At 37.8% G+C, this 19,022-nt stretch overlaps 1 protein-coding gene across 2 annotated transcripts in view; it reads right to left on the bottom strand.

The window, feature by feature from the left end:
• The window catches only part of LPAR1 (lysophosphatidic acid receptor 1), a 153,524-nt gene that overhangs the window by 66,559 nt on the left and 67,943 nt on the right, over window positions 1-19,022 (bottom strand). For both annotated transcript variants that reach the window (XM_069086612.1, XM_069086604.1), the window contains exon 3: window positions 4,963-5,710. In XM_069086612.1, coding sequence (XP_068942713.1) covers window positions 4,963-5,710 — 748 coding nt within the window. The remainder of the gene's footprint in view (window positions 1-4,962; window positions 5,711-19,022) is intronic.

Raw genomic sequence — 19,022 nt, 5'->3', positions numbered from 1 at the left:
TTTAATTGATTTTAAAATATTACTCTTAGGTGGGGTCCATAGGCTTCACCACACTGCCAAAAAGAATTTGTGACACCAAAAAAGGGGTTAAAAACCCCTTCTGTAGACGTCTAACTAGAGAGTCTCCATTGATGTAACTCAAGACCACTTTAGTTTTGTTCATTTATTTGTTTTTTGTTAGTTTTTTTTTCTTGTCATACTATGGAACCATTCAGTAAAACCCCAAGTCTTTTTTTTTTTTTTACCATGAACCTTGGGCTAACCAAGCCTTTCATCCTCTAATGTACTTAGTTGATATTTAACCCAGTTTAAAACTTTTATTTATCCTCATTCAATTTTATCTGAATAGACCGAAACAGCAGTCTATTCTATCAAGGCCATTTTAAATCTTTCTTCAGTCATACAGCATAAGCTATCTTATCCCACCCAGCTATGTAACATCTACAGATTTGATAAGCATGCTACCTATACCTTCATCTAAGGCCTTACTAACAATGCTGCAAAGAATGAGACGAAAGCCAGCTCTCTGAGCCACCCACGAGAGATATTCCTCCTCCAGGTTGACATTAAAACACATATCACACTGAGTCTAGTCATCTAAACAATCCAAAAGTCATACACTGCACTATCATCTAGGTCAAATTTCTTCATCTTGTCCACAAAAATATAAAAAAAGTGACAAATCCACTGCTGAAATCTGGCTAAACACTGGTAATTTCCTTGATTGCTCTAATCAATATATTTTAAAAAGTAATGTATTTAAAAAGTAAATTGCTACATCATGACCACAAACTCATGGCAAAAAAATCCCCACATTGAAGAAATTATCTGTTTTGTCAAATAAGAACATATTTCTTGAGTGATATTTTAAAAAGGGGACTAGTATACCATTGAAGTTTGTAGAGTTTCCATCACTAATATCCTTAATGTATTGGTCTGGAGATGCAAGGGCATCTAATCTACTACTAGTAAAAGAAATAAGCCCCAGAAGTTAACCCTAGAAATGAACCCCAGAACTTGACCAATATGATATATAAAATCCTTCCTTCTACCCTCATACTATGTTCGCTAGCAATAAACAATTGACGGATGAAATAAGAACCATGCTTATTACCACTAGATAGGAAAAAAAATGTGACTATATGTTTTCCTAAAACTTTCTTCTCATTTAAGGAGACAAGAAAATATGCAGAGATCAACATGGGCCAACACAAATGGGGGAGTCAATGTGAACAGTAATGCCTGGAACCATAACCAAATTACAACTTCATAGCCAACCATAGCTGACACCAGATTCCCCCTAAAATTCCAATCATAAGTAGCCAGGATTTCTAGTTCTGATAATACACATTCATTTTCAAAGCAACTTTTAAGAATTCAGCCTTTTAATTCATAAATCTTTCATGCTAAACACGCCTAAAATTAAAAATTTACTTAGGATGAAAGAAAATAACCTATTATTATATTTGGAAAAAAGTTATTTTCCAAAGGCAATTATCTGAGCAGTCCACAGGCCACAGGGGTTATTCTTAGTGCTTCTGTGACAAGTGTCCTAATGTCAGATCAAAACTACAACCTCTTTCCCTATCCACTGTCTATCAGGAGAATGCTGGCCTTGGAAATCTTCAAAGTGACTACAACCTAGGGTGACACTTGAAAATAAATTTTGGTTTGGTTCTTTTTACCAGTTAAATTTCAATTAGGCACTAGACTAAAGGAATCCTCTTATTTCTACTAAACCTCTGAACATGGAACAGAAGAAAAGATCAAGAAGGCATCTCTCTTAGTAAAAATATTTCTACTTCCCTTTCTCTTACAAATCTAAAAGAGAAACCTGGAAGATTATCTCTATAGCATTACACACATATACTGTTCTATTGTGTTATCTCTAAAGCTTCATATTAGTGATTACAGAATTTGGCTTACTTACAAAAAAAAAGCAACCCTCTGACCTCAGTCAAACATTCAAACTTTCCACAGATTGAACACAATGTCCAAGAATTAAATTCAAATTAATTTTACTTCTGACTGAAAGCACGGGATAGAATTAGAAACAGAAAAAAAGGTTTGTGGACATTTTTTTAAAGTCCATAGGAATAGAGAAAAAAGGAAAGAAGAAGAAGAAATACAAAACCGTTCTAAGTTATACATTTCTCATCATATCTGTTTCATTATTCAGGATTCCAACCATTTTTTTTCTGTTATGCAGCTACAATTCTTTCTTTTCCCTCATAATAAGTGAAGTAAGATTTAAACTCAACCACACAACATTTTGTGTCATCTGTTCCACAAAAACTTTCAGATAAGTTTGAATGATTTTTTACGAAACTTCCTGCAAAGCTGAAAAAGAACAAGTTTACACCCTTAGATTTCATTTGAGAGTTCAATTCAAGATCTCTTCTTGTGATCTTGGACAAGTTATGTGTCTTCTGTTTAAAGTCTCACTTGCAAAATGAAGGGGTGGGGTGGCATAGATAATCTCTATTCAGGTCACAGCTAGTTCTAAACTTGACCTTCATATAACAAAATGAAAGACTATAGATTTCAAATGACCTTGTATTCTTTGATGTCACTAAGGCTAGTATAGAGCAGGACTTCTTAAGCTTTTTCCACCCTGACCCTTTTTGCATTTTGGCAGCAGTCCTTGGCACTGAGTACCCTGAGGGCATGCAGGGCAAAGTGCACATGCTTTGTGTTCAGAACCAAGACTGCAGTTAAGTTTGCAACACAGGCAAGTATTGCCAGGAACACCTCAGGTTCCATACGTGTTTGATTTTGAATTAATTTTTGGTTGCTGTGCATTCAGAAACCTTTTACTGTTGCCTAATTTTTCACAATCCACAGTTTAAGAAGCACTGGTCTAGAAGTCACCAAATCACCTTTGTATGACTACAGAATTTAGACTCTGATCTTGCAAGGTAAGCACTACCGGAAATCTGAAGTCTGCACCCAGTGCCACACATTCCTAATGCTCAAGAATGTTAGATGCTACTTTGTGGGTTTTTCTTCTGTTTATTTCAATAGTGCACTGACAGGAAAAGGAGTAGGTATAATTGAATTTTAGTCACATAATGGTTGAACTTTAAAAAAAAGTTACCTGTAATGCTTATCTGGCAACATTCAACATTACACTTTTTTTTTCTTAAAACTAGATCTGTGATTTCATCAGTATAGGGAGCTCCAATGAAAGACTTTCTTTACTGATGTAAGTTAGCATCTCCTCTGCAACTATTTTAGAGAGCTGCCTGGGGGGCACCTAGGGATTAAGTGATTTGCCCAGGTGCAGGGGTGGGGAACCTGCAGCCTCAAGGCCACTATAGGTCCTCAAGTCTGGCCCTTTGACCAAGCCCAAACTTCACAAGATAAATCCCTTTAATAAAAGAATTTGTTCTGTAAAACTTGGACTCAGTTGAAAAGCTCGAACCCAAGGACCCAGAAGACTACATGTGGCCTCAAGGTCATAGGTTCCCTACCTCTGGGCCCCAGGGTAATTAAGCCAGTATGTGTCAAAGGCAGGACTCATACTCAGGTCTTCTTTACCCTAAGCAGCTCTCCATTGCGAATGCCAAATTGCCTCTCTAGAATAATGCATAAGTGATGTTAATATTCTAACAAAACCTGCTTCATAAGGTAGATAAAGTGAGTAACATGCTATAAAGCTTCCATAATTCTGTCTTCAAGACCTATACTATAGGATGGCCTTCTAAGTTTAACCATTTTATAATTAGGATCTTTTAGTATTTCATTCATTTTCTCTTTTCCTCTGTGACTTTGGTCCAATGTAGCCTTGACTTATACTTGTTTCTATTTTATGGCAAATAATAAACATTCTAATGGACTTTCTTAATGAAAAAGAAAACTATAATTAGAGAGCTGTCTAATTAGGAATATTCTCTAGGAGAACTAAAATCATATAAATTAGTACACTTTGACCACACAATTTGTATTGATTAGTGAAGTCTTATGAGAAAGGTCCTATCACATGATTTTCTTGCTTTTTAAAGCTTAGGATAAATTCATATTCATTTAAATACATAAGAATATGAGCCTCTTCTATCAAAATCTGAGGTATTTTCATTTGCTGAAGTAGAGAAGGACAAAGATACTGCTTTGTTAGTCATATCTCAATTTATGGGTATATAGGGTCACCATTACTACAGAGATAACCAAAGCAAAAACAATTCGGAAGACTAAATATCTTTAGTTAAGAGGGCTGTTAGAGCTGTTTGTTGTAGATAATCTTTTACTCTATGTGGAAAAACATTTATCAGCACTTACCTGAGGTAGTAAAAATTACAAAAAGCGAACTCTTACTCAGAAATATTGATGAAAATAACTACTATGGAACGTATTAAAAATCACATAAATATAAGAGAATGCTTTATATCTGATAACCAAATTAAAAATACACACATACAACCTATGGCATAACCAAATGTACTATAAAGAAAGCCTTCTGAGGTTAAAAAAAATTGAATGAGACCAAGTTTCATAATTTCAACTTTTTGGGGGGGCGGGGGCCTTTTTGGAGTGGGGAAGGTAGGGCAATTGGGGGCTAAGTGACTTGCCCAAGGTCACAAGGCTAGTTTTTGTGTTAAGTATTTGAGGCCGCATTTGAAATCAGGTCCTCCTGACTCCAGGGCTGGTGTTCTATTCACTGCACCATCTAGCTGCCCCCATAATTTCAACTTAGTTGAAGTCTTAAATGAATCATTTTAATAATAATAATAGGAAATATGGCGTCATCATTATAATACCCCTAGGGGAATCCACCCCCCCCCAACAGAAACCAACTCTAGCAGGTCTAACACCCAAAGATTAAGTGTTGAAGTCAGCATGTTTACTCTTTCTCTGCTTAACATGCACATACTTTTCTGGACCCACATATTTCAATTCATCTCTACTATTAATTGTTAAAGCATTAGGAATTTATAAAGAAATTTTCAGCCAAGAAGCACTTACCAAGTACAATGACCACAGTCTTCAGGAGACTCATCATAGTGTCCCGATTCCTCCTTGGTCCAGAACTATGTCTGGACATTCTCATAGTCCTTTGTCGGACATAGCCAAAGATATGGGCATACAGGACCACCATTACTACAAAGGTAACCAGGTTGAAAATAGCCCAGAAGACTAAGTAAGAGTCACTGTAGAGGGGTGCCATGTTGGAACAGTTAGTGATGTCACAGATACAGTTCCAGCCCACACTGGGTATGGCACCCATTACAATGGCCATGGTCCAGATGACCACAATAACAACCACCACCCGCCGGTTGCTCATGCGGGTATGCAGCTGCATGCGAAAAACTGTAATGTGTCTCTCAATTGCAATAGCCAGCAAATTCGCAACGGAGGCCGTCAGGCTAGTGTCAATGAGACCCTGGCGGAGAAGCCAGGTGCTTACAGTCAGTCTTCGTGTATTGGGCCCTGTGTTGAACATTAGATAAAAGTATGCCAATCCAGCAAAGAAGTCTGCAGCAGCCAAGTTAGCCATTAAGTAATAAATAGGAAAGTGGAAGCGGCGGTTGACATAAATCGCCACCATGACCAGCAGGTTGGCCAACATGATGAAGATGCAGACAGTGATTCCAAGTCCCATCACAAGCTTGCTGACAGTGTTCCATTCTGTGGCCAGATACTTCCCACTCCGGTTGTAAAAGAAGGCAATGGATTCATTGTAGTAGCACTGTGGTTCACTCATAGCCATGGACTGAAAGAGAAAAGGGGAATAAGAGGAAACAGAAAGGAGAAAAAAAAACACCAGAGATCAGAACTTAAAGACATTCTATCTCGTTAACACAACATTTTCTCTTGAATATTGCAGTTATAAAAAAAGAAAAATAGAAACAAGGAATTTGGAAACTTGATACTATGTAATAACATTCCATGAGCTATGTTAAAACTATGGGTCTTGTCACACTATAACTGGCTTCAAGATGAAAGGCATCCCAGTTTAATGAATCTGAAACAAGGGCTAAGCTTTGTGGTCAAATTTCATTGACGTCTGCTAGAAATGCCACATGGTAGATAGAGAAATTTTGCTTAAAAATACATCATTTCACAAAATGAGGCAGAACATGGCAACTGGCCTACTCACCTCATACATATGCATGTATGCATGTAAGTGTGAATATATGTATGTATCATGTATGTATGCCTATGGTTGCCTTTTGAGGAAACTTGAAATATAATTGATCTATATATGTGACATAAAAATCTCATTTTGCATGGCTATTTCATGCAGTAGATGCTCTGACAAATATTTAGATGTAAGTGGGCATCCCATAAAGCAGCTTCCTACACAAAATTTTAAGCTCTAAATGAGCCACAATGAACCAAAGGAGCGTAGCACAGTGCTTGGTGTGTGCTGAAAATTCTTATGGTCAGCACCGGCTACCCTCAAAGACCTCCCATTAATAAAATAATGCCCATTAACCAGACTATGAAGTGTGATGGTTTTGACTTTGGATAATGTCTTTACAAGACATGTAGCATAGCATTAATGAAACTTGCAAAGGGCAAACAATGCTATGATGCTATGTCTAGAAAACAAAATTTACTTGTGATGGGAGAAGAAGGATTTATTTCAAGGCATTTTTAAGTGCCAAATACTGAATTAAAATCCATTTTCTTATGCTTCAACATCATCATTATGTAGAGAATAAGTTCCCTAAAGCAGGGCTTTCGTTTTATGCCTTTTTTTTTCTTGACACCTACAGGACACCTTAAATAATGCTCGTCTCCTAAGAGGTGTTCAATAAATAGTGGTTGAGTGACATCTATTAATAATAGCTATTTCCTGGGCATCCATGGGCTCTGTGTGGTGCCATGTTAAGCACTGGAGGATTCCAGCTAATATAAGGCACATACTAAATGTTTCATTGAGTCTTTGGGGGAAAACTAACAGGTCTTCAATGCTGAAGCATTAAGTCAAAACCTATTTCATTTACAGCCCCATAGTAGACTCTATGGGGAATATATAACTAGAGGAGACAGTTACTACCCTTGAAATATTTATAACTCATTTATGGAAACAAAATACACATACACGAAACTACAGAATAACAAAAAGTACATTACAAAAAATGTACTAAACTTTATACCTAAGAACAAAAGTCAAGCCATACAAAGTAGTGATCAGTTTTAGGAAGAAACAGACTTGAAAAGATATGTGGAATATTTAGATCATCAAGGAAGGGATTATGGGCAGCTGGGTAGCACAATGGATAGAATGTTGGGCCTGAAAGAAAGACTCTTCTTTGTGAGTTTAAATCAGGCCGTGGATCCCTACTACCTGTGTGACCCTGGTCATTTAACCCTGTTTCCCTTGGTTCCTCATCTATAAAATGAGATAGAGAAGGAAATGGCAAATTACTCCAGGGTATCTTAGTCAAGAAAACCCTAAATGTAGTCACAAAGAGATGAACATAACAGAAATGGAAAGCGATAGATATGGCTTAATGTTGAGTAGACAAAGGGCATCACAAAATACTGAGCAGTCCAGCTGGAGCAAAGGGACTATGGTCTGTGTTGCAAGCAAAGAGGAGAAAGAGAAGGGGGCAGGGAACGTGTATTTGTAAAAGCACCTACTATGTCCCAGGTGCTGAGTGCTTTACAAAGATTATTCCATTTGTTCCCAACTCTGTGAAGTATTCCCATTTTACAGCTGAGGAAACTGAGGCAGCTAGAGGTTAAGTGAGTTGCCCAGGGTCACAGTATTAGTCCATGGAGGGTCTAAAATTCTAGGCTCACTGTAGATGTAAAACTATAGTAACATGGTTCTTGACCAAATTAATGACCTAATAAAAAATAAGTGAGCACATTTCCCCAAACCCAGCTGGATGTGCATGTGGTGTGCTTCCTCATCATTCCTCCTAAACCTGCCCCTGGCTCCCACTTTCCCTGTTTAGAGAGTACAGTAACATCTTTCCTAGCTATCTTCAAATTTCAACTAAAATCCCCCCTTCTATAGGAAATCCTCCTTAATTCCAGTGCCTTTTCTCTGTTGATTATTTCCAGTTTATCCTGTATGTAGCTTGTTTGTACAAAAATGTTTGCATGCTGTCTCCTCCATCAGACCCCTTGAGAGAAGAACTTTATATCCCTAACAATTAGCAGAGTGCCTGGAATGAAGCTGATTCCCTCATGCTTCAGATTATGAGGACACACATATTTAAATTTCCCCTTTCCCTTACCACCCATGTGGAAAAAGTTGCCATTTCTATTCTTCCTCTGCAATCTTTCTCAAATATATCAGAGGCAGCCTTGGAGTCTCGATGACCTGGTTCGGCCTCTGACACACCTGTCATTTAACAGATTGAGTCACTAAATCTCCAGACGGTCTCTAAGACACTCAAAAGAAGGTGCTGGCCTGCAGTGGCAGAGCACATTTCCTTGTACCCATGTGATGACACGTCTAGTCTCTATCCCTATTATACATGCTATAAATGCATGGTATTGAGGTCTATGGAGCTGGAAAGACCTGGCTGGACCAGGATTAGAAGCCTAGCCACTGAAATACATGTAGCCCTGGGCAAGTCACTCAGTAGTATCAAACTCCAATAGAAACAGATTCCTGTGGGTCAATAGAAAATCTCAAATTAATATTATCTCTGTCACATATTTAATTTATTTTGCCAAACATTCCACAATTACATCTTAATCTGGTTCAGGCCATACTTGGGAGTTCTGATACCTTTACTATAGGCTATTCTTTAAGACTATAAGTTAGGGGTAGCGAGGTGGTGCAGGGGAGAGAATGCCAGCCTTAGACATTTGACACATACAAGCTGTGTGACCCTGGGCAAGTCACTCACACTCACACACACACACACACACAATACTTTAAGTTTCAGAAGAGGAGTTAACTCAGTCAAAAGTTCCCTGTAGTAATGAAACTCAGATCCAGTCCCTACCCATATTCCATGGATAAGGCACATGCCAGGTATCAGGCCTGAGAAGAGATGTAACAAATATAATGTATACTGCAAGTTAGAACAGGATACGTACAAAGGAGAGAGTCCAGGGAGGAAGGGAGCACTTCTGCCCGGACGGATCTGGAAGGCTGTGGGGCTTCATGGGGTAGAGCCCTATATCTCCCCGTTCTTCACACAGCTATCATTCTTTTTCAGGTTCTCATCACTTCTTACCTGGACTATTCCAAAATCCTCCTGATTGCTAATAGGATAAAACAGAATTTTTCGATTGGCATCCTTGGCCCTCCAAAATCTAGCTCCAATGTATACTTGTGGCCCTAACTCATACCCTCTTTGTGAAATCTCTTTGTACTTCGGATATTCTAGCCCAGCTACTTCCCAATCTCACTTGGTCTCCGTTTATGTGGGCCATCCCTCATGCCTGGAATATCTTCTCAAAATTATTCCCTTCATTTAGGGCCCTACATAGAGGCTACTTCTTCCAGGAAACCTTTCCACAGTATCTTCCTACCCCTATCCCCCACAGGATTCAGAGCTAGAAGAGAATTCTGAGATCACCTCGTATCATTGCCTAATTTAATCCATCTCTTCCTCTACAAATTTTCTTGGAACATTTTATCCAGGGTCCAGTACAGTACCTGGCTCAGAGCTGCCTGGTTCTCCCCTTGGCCCTGTCACATCCTACCTTGTATCACGCTGTTAATTTTTGTAGTTGTACTATTGCGTGTATTAGTTGCTAAATTCCTTCAGGATAAGAACTGAGTCTTGTTTCAATTTCACATCCTCAGGGCTTTGAGATGCCTTAAACATGTTAGTGCTACTGTTGTTGAGTTTTTTTTCAGTTATATCTGACTCTTCGTGAACCCATTTGGGATTTTCTTCACAAAGATAGTGATGTGCCATTTCCTTCTCCAGTTCATTTTACAGACGAGAAAACCGAAGCAAACAGGGTTTAGTGACTTGCCCAGAGTCACACAGCTAGTAAGTTTCTGAGGTCAGATTTGCACTCCAGGCCTGGTCTCTATCCAGTGCACCACCTAGCTACCCTTAAACATAGTAGATACTTAATAAAGTTAAGTTGTATTGAATTAGCATGTGGAAAAGATTATTCTAACAGCTAAATGCAAAGCTAACTAAACTAGCTAATGCAAAACAGCATCATCAATCCATGTTTAAAAAAATTAAGTATAGCTCTCATGAGCAGTACATGCTCCTTAGAGAGATAAAGACAATTCTTTTGTGCCTTGGAAACAAATATAAAAAGTCTTCATAGCCCACCTTCCAGCAAGGATATCCACAGATAGGAAAATAAATAAAACCACCACTTTTCCTACTAACCTCATATAACCTGTTACTCTCCCTGGCTATTTGCAAGACTGGGGTCAAGGTTACCACCAGCATAACACAGCTGTGATAGTAATCAGGGCAAATCACTAATAAAGTTCAAACAGGCAAGCTGGCAGCTGATTAACTCTTCCCATTGTGACAAACCATGTAATTGAAGGTCACAGGCCAAAAAGCACTCACTACTCTATTGAGCCACAGGATGCCAAAGCAAACAAGCCTAGGCCTTTAATACTAAAACACTGAGCCTGTCCCAGTGGTCAGCCAAGAAAAAGGAACCCTTTTCTTCACTTGCAAGAAAGAAAGAAGGAAAGAAAAGGGGGAAGGGAGCAAATAGGAGGGAGGAAGAGGGAAGGGGAAAGGAGGGAAGAAAAGGGTCACTGAGAAATTCAAAAACTAAACAAGATCTCTACCATAAGGGGAATAACATAACAGTGCACCCTTCAGAAATAAGTGCAGATCAGATAATGTTTTCCAAAGGTCAAGGGTCTCCTTTGTTCCAACTGCCTGAGTGGTATTACACTTATCTATGTGCAAGTCTTATCTCCCCTTACTACAATGCTAGCTCCAAAAGGAAAACACCTGCTCCTCTGCATTCCCCTAGGACTTCACATAGTGAAAACTTAGCAAATTATTTCTTGGATTCAAAAAATAAGTAAAAAAAAAAAAAAGCCATGAATGTTTCCAGTCCATCACTCCTACCTATATTCAAAAGGGGAAGATTTGTTTATTAGACCAGTGGAACAGATGTTCCAGATCTCCCAATATTTACGTCAGGCTATCATGCAATCTTACAAGAAGTCATAACAAAAGTTGCCTGACCCAAATTTCGAAGGAACATATGGAGCTCATCTTTACAATGTATTTGTAAAGGGGCGGTGGGAGTAGGGAGGGTTTGGAGAGCCAAGAGCGAGGAGGGAATCCTCTAAGTTTCTAAGATTTCATTGAAACATGTGAAAAGGGGAACAAATGACCCAAGCTAAAAAGTTCCATTCTAAATCATAGAGAAATGATTAAACCTTGACATAAGGACATTTAAACACAGGCCCCAGGGGCATTTAATATTTGAGAAGAAGGTTCTTACTCTCAGAGGAAGAAAGAACCACACATAAGAACTCTGAGTTACAGAGGAGACTACATCTATTGAACTTTCAGCATTATAGACAGTGCCCCTCCCTATGAGCAGGGACTGGAGTGGGGCGGATGGGGGTGGGGAGGGAATACTTCAATACTTTTTATCAGATAAGTTAAAAGGGCAAATGTCCCAAGCTCAAAGTTCCATTCTAAATCATGCAGGAATGATTCATTCTTGATGAAAGAACAAGAGACTGAGTTCTAGGTCTTATTTTGAACCCTAGAGGACAGGCCCAAAGTCACACAATTAATGGCAGTTTTCACTGGACTAGAACTTTCAATACGGAATCAATAGGCAACACTAAATTAGAATATATGAAGAAATGAATTAGGAAGGCAACAATCACACACACACACACACACACACACACACACACACACAAAACAATTTAAAAACCACAGTTCCTCATCAAGGCTCAAATTAAAAGTCAAACACAAATTAGTGTGGGAATATCTGTCATGATATCCACAAAGTATGATAACATACTTCTGGTAATAATAACATCTAAAATTCATGTAATATCATAGATAGAGATGTGGGAGAGACAGATGAGTAATCAGAGATACTATAAATATTTTGTACACATGAACTCTTTTTCTTTCTTCGGTCTCTCTGAGCTCTGTAGGCCTAGTAATTTTCTAGAAGAATTTTCTAGAATATTCAAAGAATGTTCAAGATGTAGTATACCAGAATGGATGGACCAATTCCTGGTTTCACCAGGCTCTTATGTAGCCCTTCCAACCATTCCATTTTTGTCACCTTTGCCAACAGATGTGTAATAATAGAGTGTAAGATAATAATAGAGTGTAAGATAGAAGCTAAGTTGTTTTAATTTGCATTTTCTTAGTTATTAGTGATTTGGGGCATTTTTCTTTCACATGGCTGTTGAAAGCTTCCATTGTAAACTTACTATTCATAGCTTTTGGCCATTTATCAATAGAGAAATAAGTATCTTACAAATTTAAGTTAAGGAACTCCTTCTATAGCTTCAAATAAGATTTTAATCAGGGAGATGCTGCAAAGATTGTTTTCTAGTTAATTGTATGCTTTTAATCAAATGTAATCTTTATGTTCTGTGATACTGTCTATCCTTTGGTCTGGTCATGAACTATTTTACCTATCCATAGATTTGAAAGGGAATTTCCTCTTTGTTCCTCTGACTTGTTTATGAACTTTCATATAGAGTCCAGAACTGGTACTACTGGGAGGAACTTATAGGGAGAGAGATTTCATTTCAGGTCAGTATGAATAAGAACTTCAGAACCACGATGAGTAGTGAGCTCCTTCTAGATGTGTTCAAACAGTGGTAATTGACAAGGATGTCACTGGCAGTTCTGACTGGATGACCTCTATTTCCTTTCTGTTGCAATTCTATATTCTATCATTTTTTAAATGATAAAGAAGGTAATAAGAGAAGGAGGCAAAAATGTTTGATTATCTTCCTATATACTAGTTGTTGTTTTAACAAACACCATAGGTGATCCTTTAATTTGATTGTTTATACTTTCTTTTCATGCTGGTATAATTTAGTTAGAAGTCACGAATGCCACCCCCCCCCCCATCCCTCACTCCCCCTTGCAAATGGCTAAGACCAGATAGGTGGAACAGTGGATAGAATGCTGGACCGGGAGTCAGGAGGACCTGAGTTCAAATCCAAACTCAGATGTTTACTAGTTGTGTGACCCTGGGCAAGTTACTTACCCAGTTTGCCTCAGCTGTAAAATGAGCTGGAAAGGAAATGGCAAATCACTGCAGTATCTTTGCCAAGAAAACTCCAAATAGGGTCACAAAGGGTGGGACGTGATTGAAATAACTGAACAACAATAAAACACCTTATGACTTTAGAAATAATACTACTTGGTTAACATTTAAAATAAGGTTTGTATTTTAAATTAAATAAAAACATGTTAAATAAGAAAACCATTTTCTTCAGCACTTTTTAAGACTTGTGTAGCATCACCTCAAGGAAGCTTTCCCTGATCCCCCCCAGTTCTATATGTGCCTGCCAACCTCAAACTACCTTGGGTTTTTTTGCTTATATACGTTCCTATTTTATACTCGCAGGAAATATGAGTTCCTTAAGGGCAGAATTAATGTCTTTCTCTAAGTCACTGATAAAAATGTTGATAAGAATAGAAAGATTATAGAAGACATGCCTCCATCATTAGAGTCCATTATTGTTGTTGTTACTAATATGTTTATGTAAAATCTTGATTTTAGAAATTTATCTCCTCACAAATACTTTCGCGGATGGGTAATTCAAGTATCACCATCCTCATTTTACAGACTTGTTATTGTTTATTCAATCGCATCTAATGCTTCATGACCCCATTTAGGGGCTTTCATGACAGAGATACTGGAGTAGTTTGCCATTTCCTTCTCCAGCTCCTTTTACAGATAAGGAAACTGAGACCAACAGGGTTAAGTGACTTGCCCAGCGTACACAGCTAGCAAGTGTCTGAGGCTACATTTGAACTCAGGTCCTCCTGACTTGAGGTTTGGTATTCTTATCCACTCTGCCATCAGCTGCCCATTTTACAGACTAGGGAATTAAAATTTAGAGAACTTAAGCATAGTACCACAAATCACATGGCAAGTTAGTACCAAAGTAGGGACTCAGATTCGAGACTTCTAGATAAGCCTGGCTTCTTCAAGTCCCATGTTAATTCTACTATACCAGACTATTTTCCCTTAGTAAATATTCTCTTGGAATATCTATAAATCAGATAAAAATCACTTAGCTGTACCATGAAAGACTTTGTCAAATACCTTCCTAAAATCCAGATTTATCAAGCATACTACATTTTCCCGAATCCATCTATTATTAAAAAAAATATATCGAGGTTGGCATGGTATGATTTATTAAATCTATGCCAGCTCTTGATGATAACTACCTACCTTTCTAAGACCTCACTATCTGCTTAATCATCTATTCTAGAATTTTCCCAATGACCAACAATCAAACTCACTGACCTGTTCTTTTTATAATCTCCTTATCTCTTGTCATTTTTTCCTGCTCTCCATGATTCCTCCAATCACAGTAGTTCCTCAAATATATCTGCAAAGTCTTTCAGTACTGTGAGATCACCATTTGAGGTTGTAGGTAATCAATTCATCTACATTTTATAAATGGGTTCACTAACAGATTATATACTACCCCAAAATATGGACACTCCCCCAAAGGGTGCTTGAGCTTGTAAAAATTGAGATTACAGTAAAAGCAATAGAGTTCCTGCTAATATTTCAGAATACTCTCTTTCTCTCTCAAAACTGCCTGGATGACCAGAAACCTGTGGTTGCTTTTTTTTTTTAAAGATCTAAAAGAAACACAAACTGTATGGCTCTAATTATTCCCTTTGACACTTAATTCTATATAACTGTGATTGACTATTTCATAAAGCTTTCACCTATTTAAGAGATCTATCTTTAAAGCTTGAGACTGGATAGCCTTTCTTAATTTCTTAAGCCAATCCTTGATATGCCAAAACCGCAATGGGGAAAGTTGTTATGAGGAAAGGATAACTGTATGGATCCACTGAATAACTAGAACATTTGCAAGTCACAAATTTAACGCAGTTTATCTTTAAGTCTATGTCATGTGTCCATGCATTAACCTAAGTCTTCAGTGCCCTCGTTGATGAGTCCTTTGATATAGCTGCTCTGATACTGATGATGTTCCCTTGATATGGCATGAATTTCGTTTCCTGACCCAGATTGTCTCACCTTGAAGGAGACTAATTGTTTATGCACTGGGGCTACAACCTTGGGCTTGGTTTTGACAAGGAAGGCTGAGGTGCAATTGCTAAGAGATCAGACCTGTAAGAAGTCAGTCAGATGCATAAACATTCCTGAAGGGAAGTCAGAGTGGCCACAGAGGCTCTCTAGGGAAACCATGGGATCCAGGTAATCATGTCCAGGTAATCAAGAGTTCCGGGACCATGCTTCCCACAGAGAATGTGATGAATTTCTGGACTGAATGGGAGCTAGAATGAAGGAACATCATCATTCAGAGGCAGGAAATGGAGAAGCAAGCCTGAATCTTGCCCCCTTTTACTACTATTATGTTACACAGACTATGTAGGTACAAGGACAGGAGTAAATTCTTTAGTGACCTTGCAATGCTGTCCCCTTTCCCAACCCTATGGTAGTACTACAAGTCTAGAGAACTGTAGATTCCCAAAGGGAGATAAAAGCCTAGAAGAGAAGGAAAGAGAGTTGCTTTGGCTTAATATATAGGCTCAGATATGAGTCCTTTGAGGCTGCTAGGTAATGTGGTAGATAGAATGCTGGATCTAGTCAGGATGACCTGAGTTCAACTCCAGTCACACATACTTAATATCTGTGTGACCCCGGGTAAGCCACTGCCTTAGTTTCCTCTACTGTAAAATGCAGCTAACAACTGTACCTACCTCACAAGGTTTCCATAAGGATAAAATAAGATAATATTTGTAAAGCACTTAGCACAGTGCCTGTGGCATAGCAAAGACTTCATAAATGCTTGCTTCTTTTCCTTCCTTTTTATTTTGGGGAGTCAAGTTAAAGAATACCTTTACTATAGTCAATGTTTTATTAAGCAAGTAAACTGAGGACCATTTCATTTTTTTCAGAGACCTAGGTATAAGCCAAATCCTAACGTTCCTTGGAAAACTCCTAAGTGAGGCACAAGACAAAGTGATTTTTGAGGGGGAAAAAAGAGGTGGGGGGCTTTTATAGACGTAATGACCAATTACACTTCCAAAAGAGCAAAGATGAGGTATACTACATAGCCAAGGCAGGAATCTGTTTTGCATGACTATGCATATTTGCTTTTAAAAATAGGTTTAATTTCTTTGTGTTGTAGCTGTTTTTGTTTTTTAATGAGGAGAAGGATTGGTAGGAGAGGAAATATACTCTTGTTAATTAAAAGATACAATTGTTAAATAAAAAGGAAAAAAAAAGAGATGCTTAGTGAAAAATCCCCTTCCCCTCCCAGACAAAATTGAATATAAAGCTAATAAAGCTATGGGTTTTGGCCATGAGTTTGAAAATCAGTCTAATGCATTAGAAAGAAATGTGATTTGGGAGACATGGCTCTGCCTTAGTTATATGACCTGGCTTTGCAACTCTGAGCTTCAGTGTCTTTTCCAGTAAAATGAAAAGTTGGCCTAAAGTAGGCTTTCTTAACCATGTTTGGGTCATGGACCCCTTTGGCAATCAAGTGAAGTCTAGTGACACCCTTCTCAGAATCATGTTTTTAAATGCCTAAAATAAAATATATAGAATCATCAAAAGATTTTTTAAAAATCAAATTCAGAGACCTCAGGTTAGGAACTCAGGTTAGTCTAAGTCACCTAAGGTCCTTTTCAAATCCAAGATTCTATAATTCTTTTTTATTTTTTTAATGTGGAAATATTGTATTCTATAAATTCTAGTAAGTAACATTTCTGATGCCTTCTGTTTTAGGATCTGGTTTAAATATCAGACTATGGGTGCAGAAATGTGCAAATAGCACACACAGTTCGTTGTGAAAGTAACTTGCAAACTGAACAATTTTAGCACTTTAATTTAAGGGAAGTTCTTAGGTGCCTGTACATAATAAGCAAGTAGCAGAGTGATCATGCATCAAATGAAGGTCAACGGGGAGTAAGACAGTCTTATTACAGCAAGGTATAATCCACAAAAGACAGAAATCCTATTGGAAGCTATGATTACCACCTCCACAGACAGCCCGTAAGACCAATTGAGTGTAGACCTTTCATAGTATTTGGTCACTATAAGGTTACTATATAGAAAACAAAAATAGCCAGCGGGAAAGGAAGACATACAACTTTTAAGAAATGGATTTGGGGTAGGGGAGGATGCGGGGGGAGGGGAGGGTGATAGAAGAAACTTTTACTAATCATTAAAGAAACAAAACAATTAGAAAGTTACTATAAATAAAAAAGAACTGCAAAAGGTCTCATTTGTGGCTTACACTAGACATCATTATAGTTTTGTCTTATGAATAGGATACACTCAAACCACACCCTTGGGTCCCAAAATAGATAATACCTTCAAATTTTGCTCCAAGTTTATGAAGGCAAAGGATTAAGGGGGGAAATGATAGGTTAACATTTACCAATAAGCAAATTCTAGAATTCTTCCAAATTCTACTATGTTAGCTGATATAAGGCACTTAGGATTTAATAGGAAACAGAGTCCAAGATGGAATAAATTAGATGGCTCAGTGTTTACCTCTGCAAATATTTTTTCCTGGCACCATTCTGTACTTTTCCATATACACATAACACTGATTTAAGTTTACTTTTCTTTGACAGACCTTTTGATGTATCACAAAAAAATCTAGCAAATACAAATTCCATATGTGAAGGTAACAGAAATTTGTCATCCAGGGTCTCCCTGAAAAGAGGATCAGTCAGGTCAGCCAGAACAAAGTCTGCCAATGGAATGTCCACTTTGTAATAATTAGAGAATGCTTCATATCAAACTTAGTCCCTTTAGTACAAAAACAAAGCATTTCCTGGACACTGAACTTATACATTTAATGATTTTTACAGTCAGGCATGAAAAAAAATGGATTGCTTCCTTTATTACATAGTGATGACTTCCAGACATCTCCTTCTAATGTATCCCTGATAAAAATATAGCACATTTAATAATAAATGTATATTTGATACTTTTACATGTTTGATATGTGCAAGGCTTTATGCTAGGAAGTGGTAGAGACGTGGAGAAAAAGAAGATGAGGACCTTACCTTCAAGAAGCTTACAATCCATATATTTGTAATTGGGTAGCCCATAATTTATCATTACATTTGCCTCATTGTTAGTGTCTGTAGTAGATTCATCTTTTTTACGAATCTATTTTTTTAATCTAATCAATATAATGAAGCTTAAATTATTCAGCTGGGAACAAAAAGAGAAGAGGAATGGAAGTTTCAGATATTTAGGGTCTTCTTGTCTAATCTATTTATTTTCTAGAAGAAGAAACCGAAACCCCGAGAGGAAATAACTGTTTTGAAGGTCGCATTGCCAATCTGGGGCACATTTGAAAGCAGAAGCCAGGTCTCCTGATTCCTAATTCCATATTCTTTCCGCTGCCCCGAATAAAGAAGAGGACAATACTTGAAACAATGTTTCTCTTCCAGTGCAGATGTCTACTGCCCTCCTCCGAAAATATCTCCTCCCAATGTCAGTTCTGAATCTTTTAAAAGAAGAAATCTTGTTCAAAAAGTTGGTGTATTTTGCAAAAGGAATCCCAGCATATCGATAATGTCTTTTAGAAGAACCAAGTTAGCTCTCAACTTCTAGAACATACAGGTTAGCACTCAGGGTAAAGACTGGAGGGCAGAATGCTTCCATCTAAATCAGATCCTTGAAATAAAAGTTCTCACATACTGTGTTTAGCAATCACAATCACTTGGTTTTTAATATAGCAATAGACAGGAAAGCAGACTCTAAGCTTAACTATCTATAAATGACCTTAATGAAGTCACAAACCTTCTTGGGCCTCAGTTTCTCTATCTGTAAATCAGGGGCAGGTAGCCAGATGGCTCAGTGGATAGAGCACTGGGCTTGGAACCGAGAAGACATCTTCCTGAGTTCAAATATGGCCTCAGACACTTACT

The sequence above is a fragment of the Petaurus breviceps genome, unplaced genomic scaffold (assembly GCF_028583685.1).
Source record: "Petaurus breviceps papuanus isolate PSGF00001 unplaced genomic scaffold, PetGlider_PUasm1.0 118, whole genome shotgun sequence".
In the NCBI taxonomy this organism is placed as follows: Eukaryota; Metazoa; Chordata; class Mammalia; order Diprotodontia; family Petauridae; genus Petaurus; species Petaurus breviceps.
Note: the sequence above shows the minus strand (reverse complement) of the source record. Positions and strands in the feature narration are given on the sequence as shown.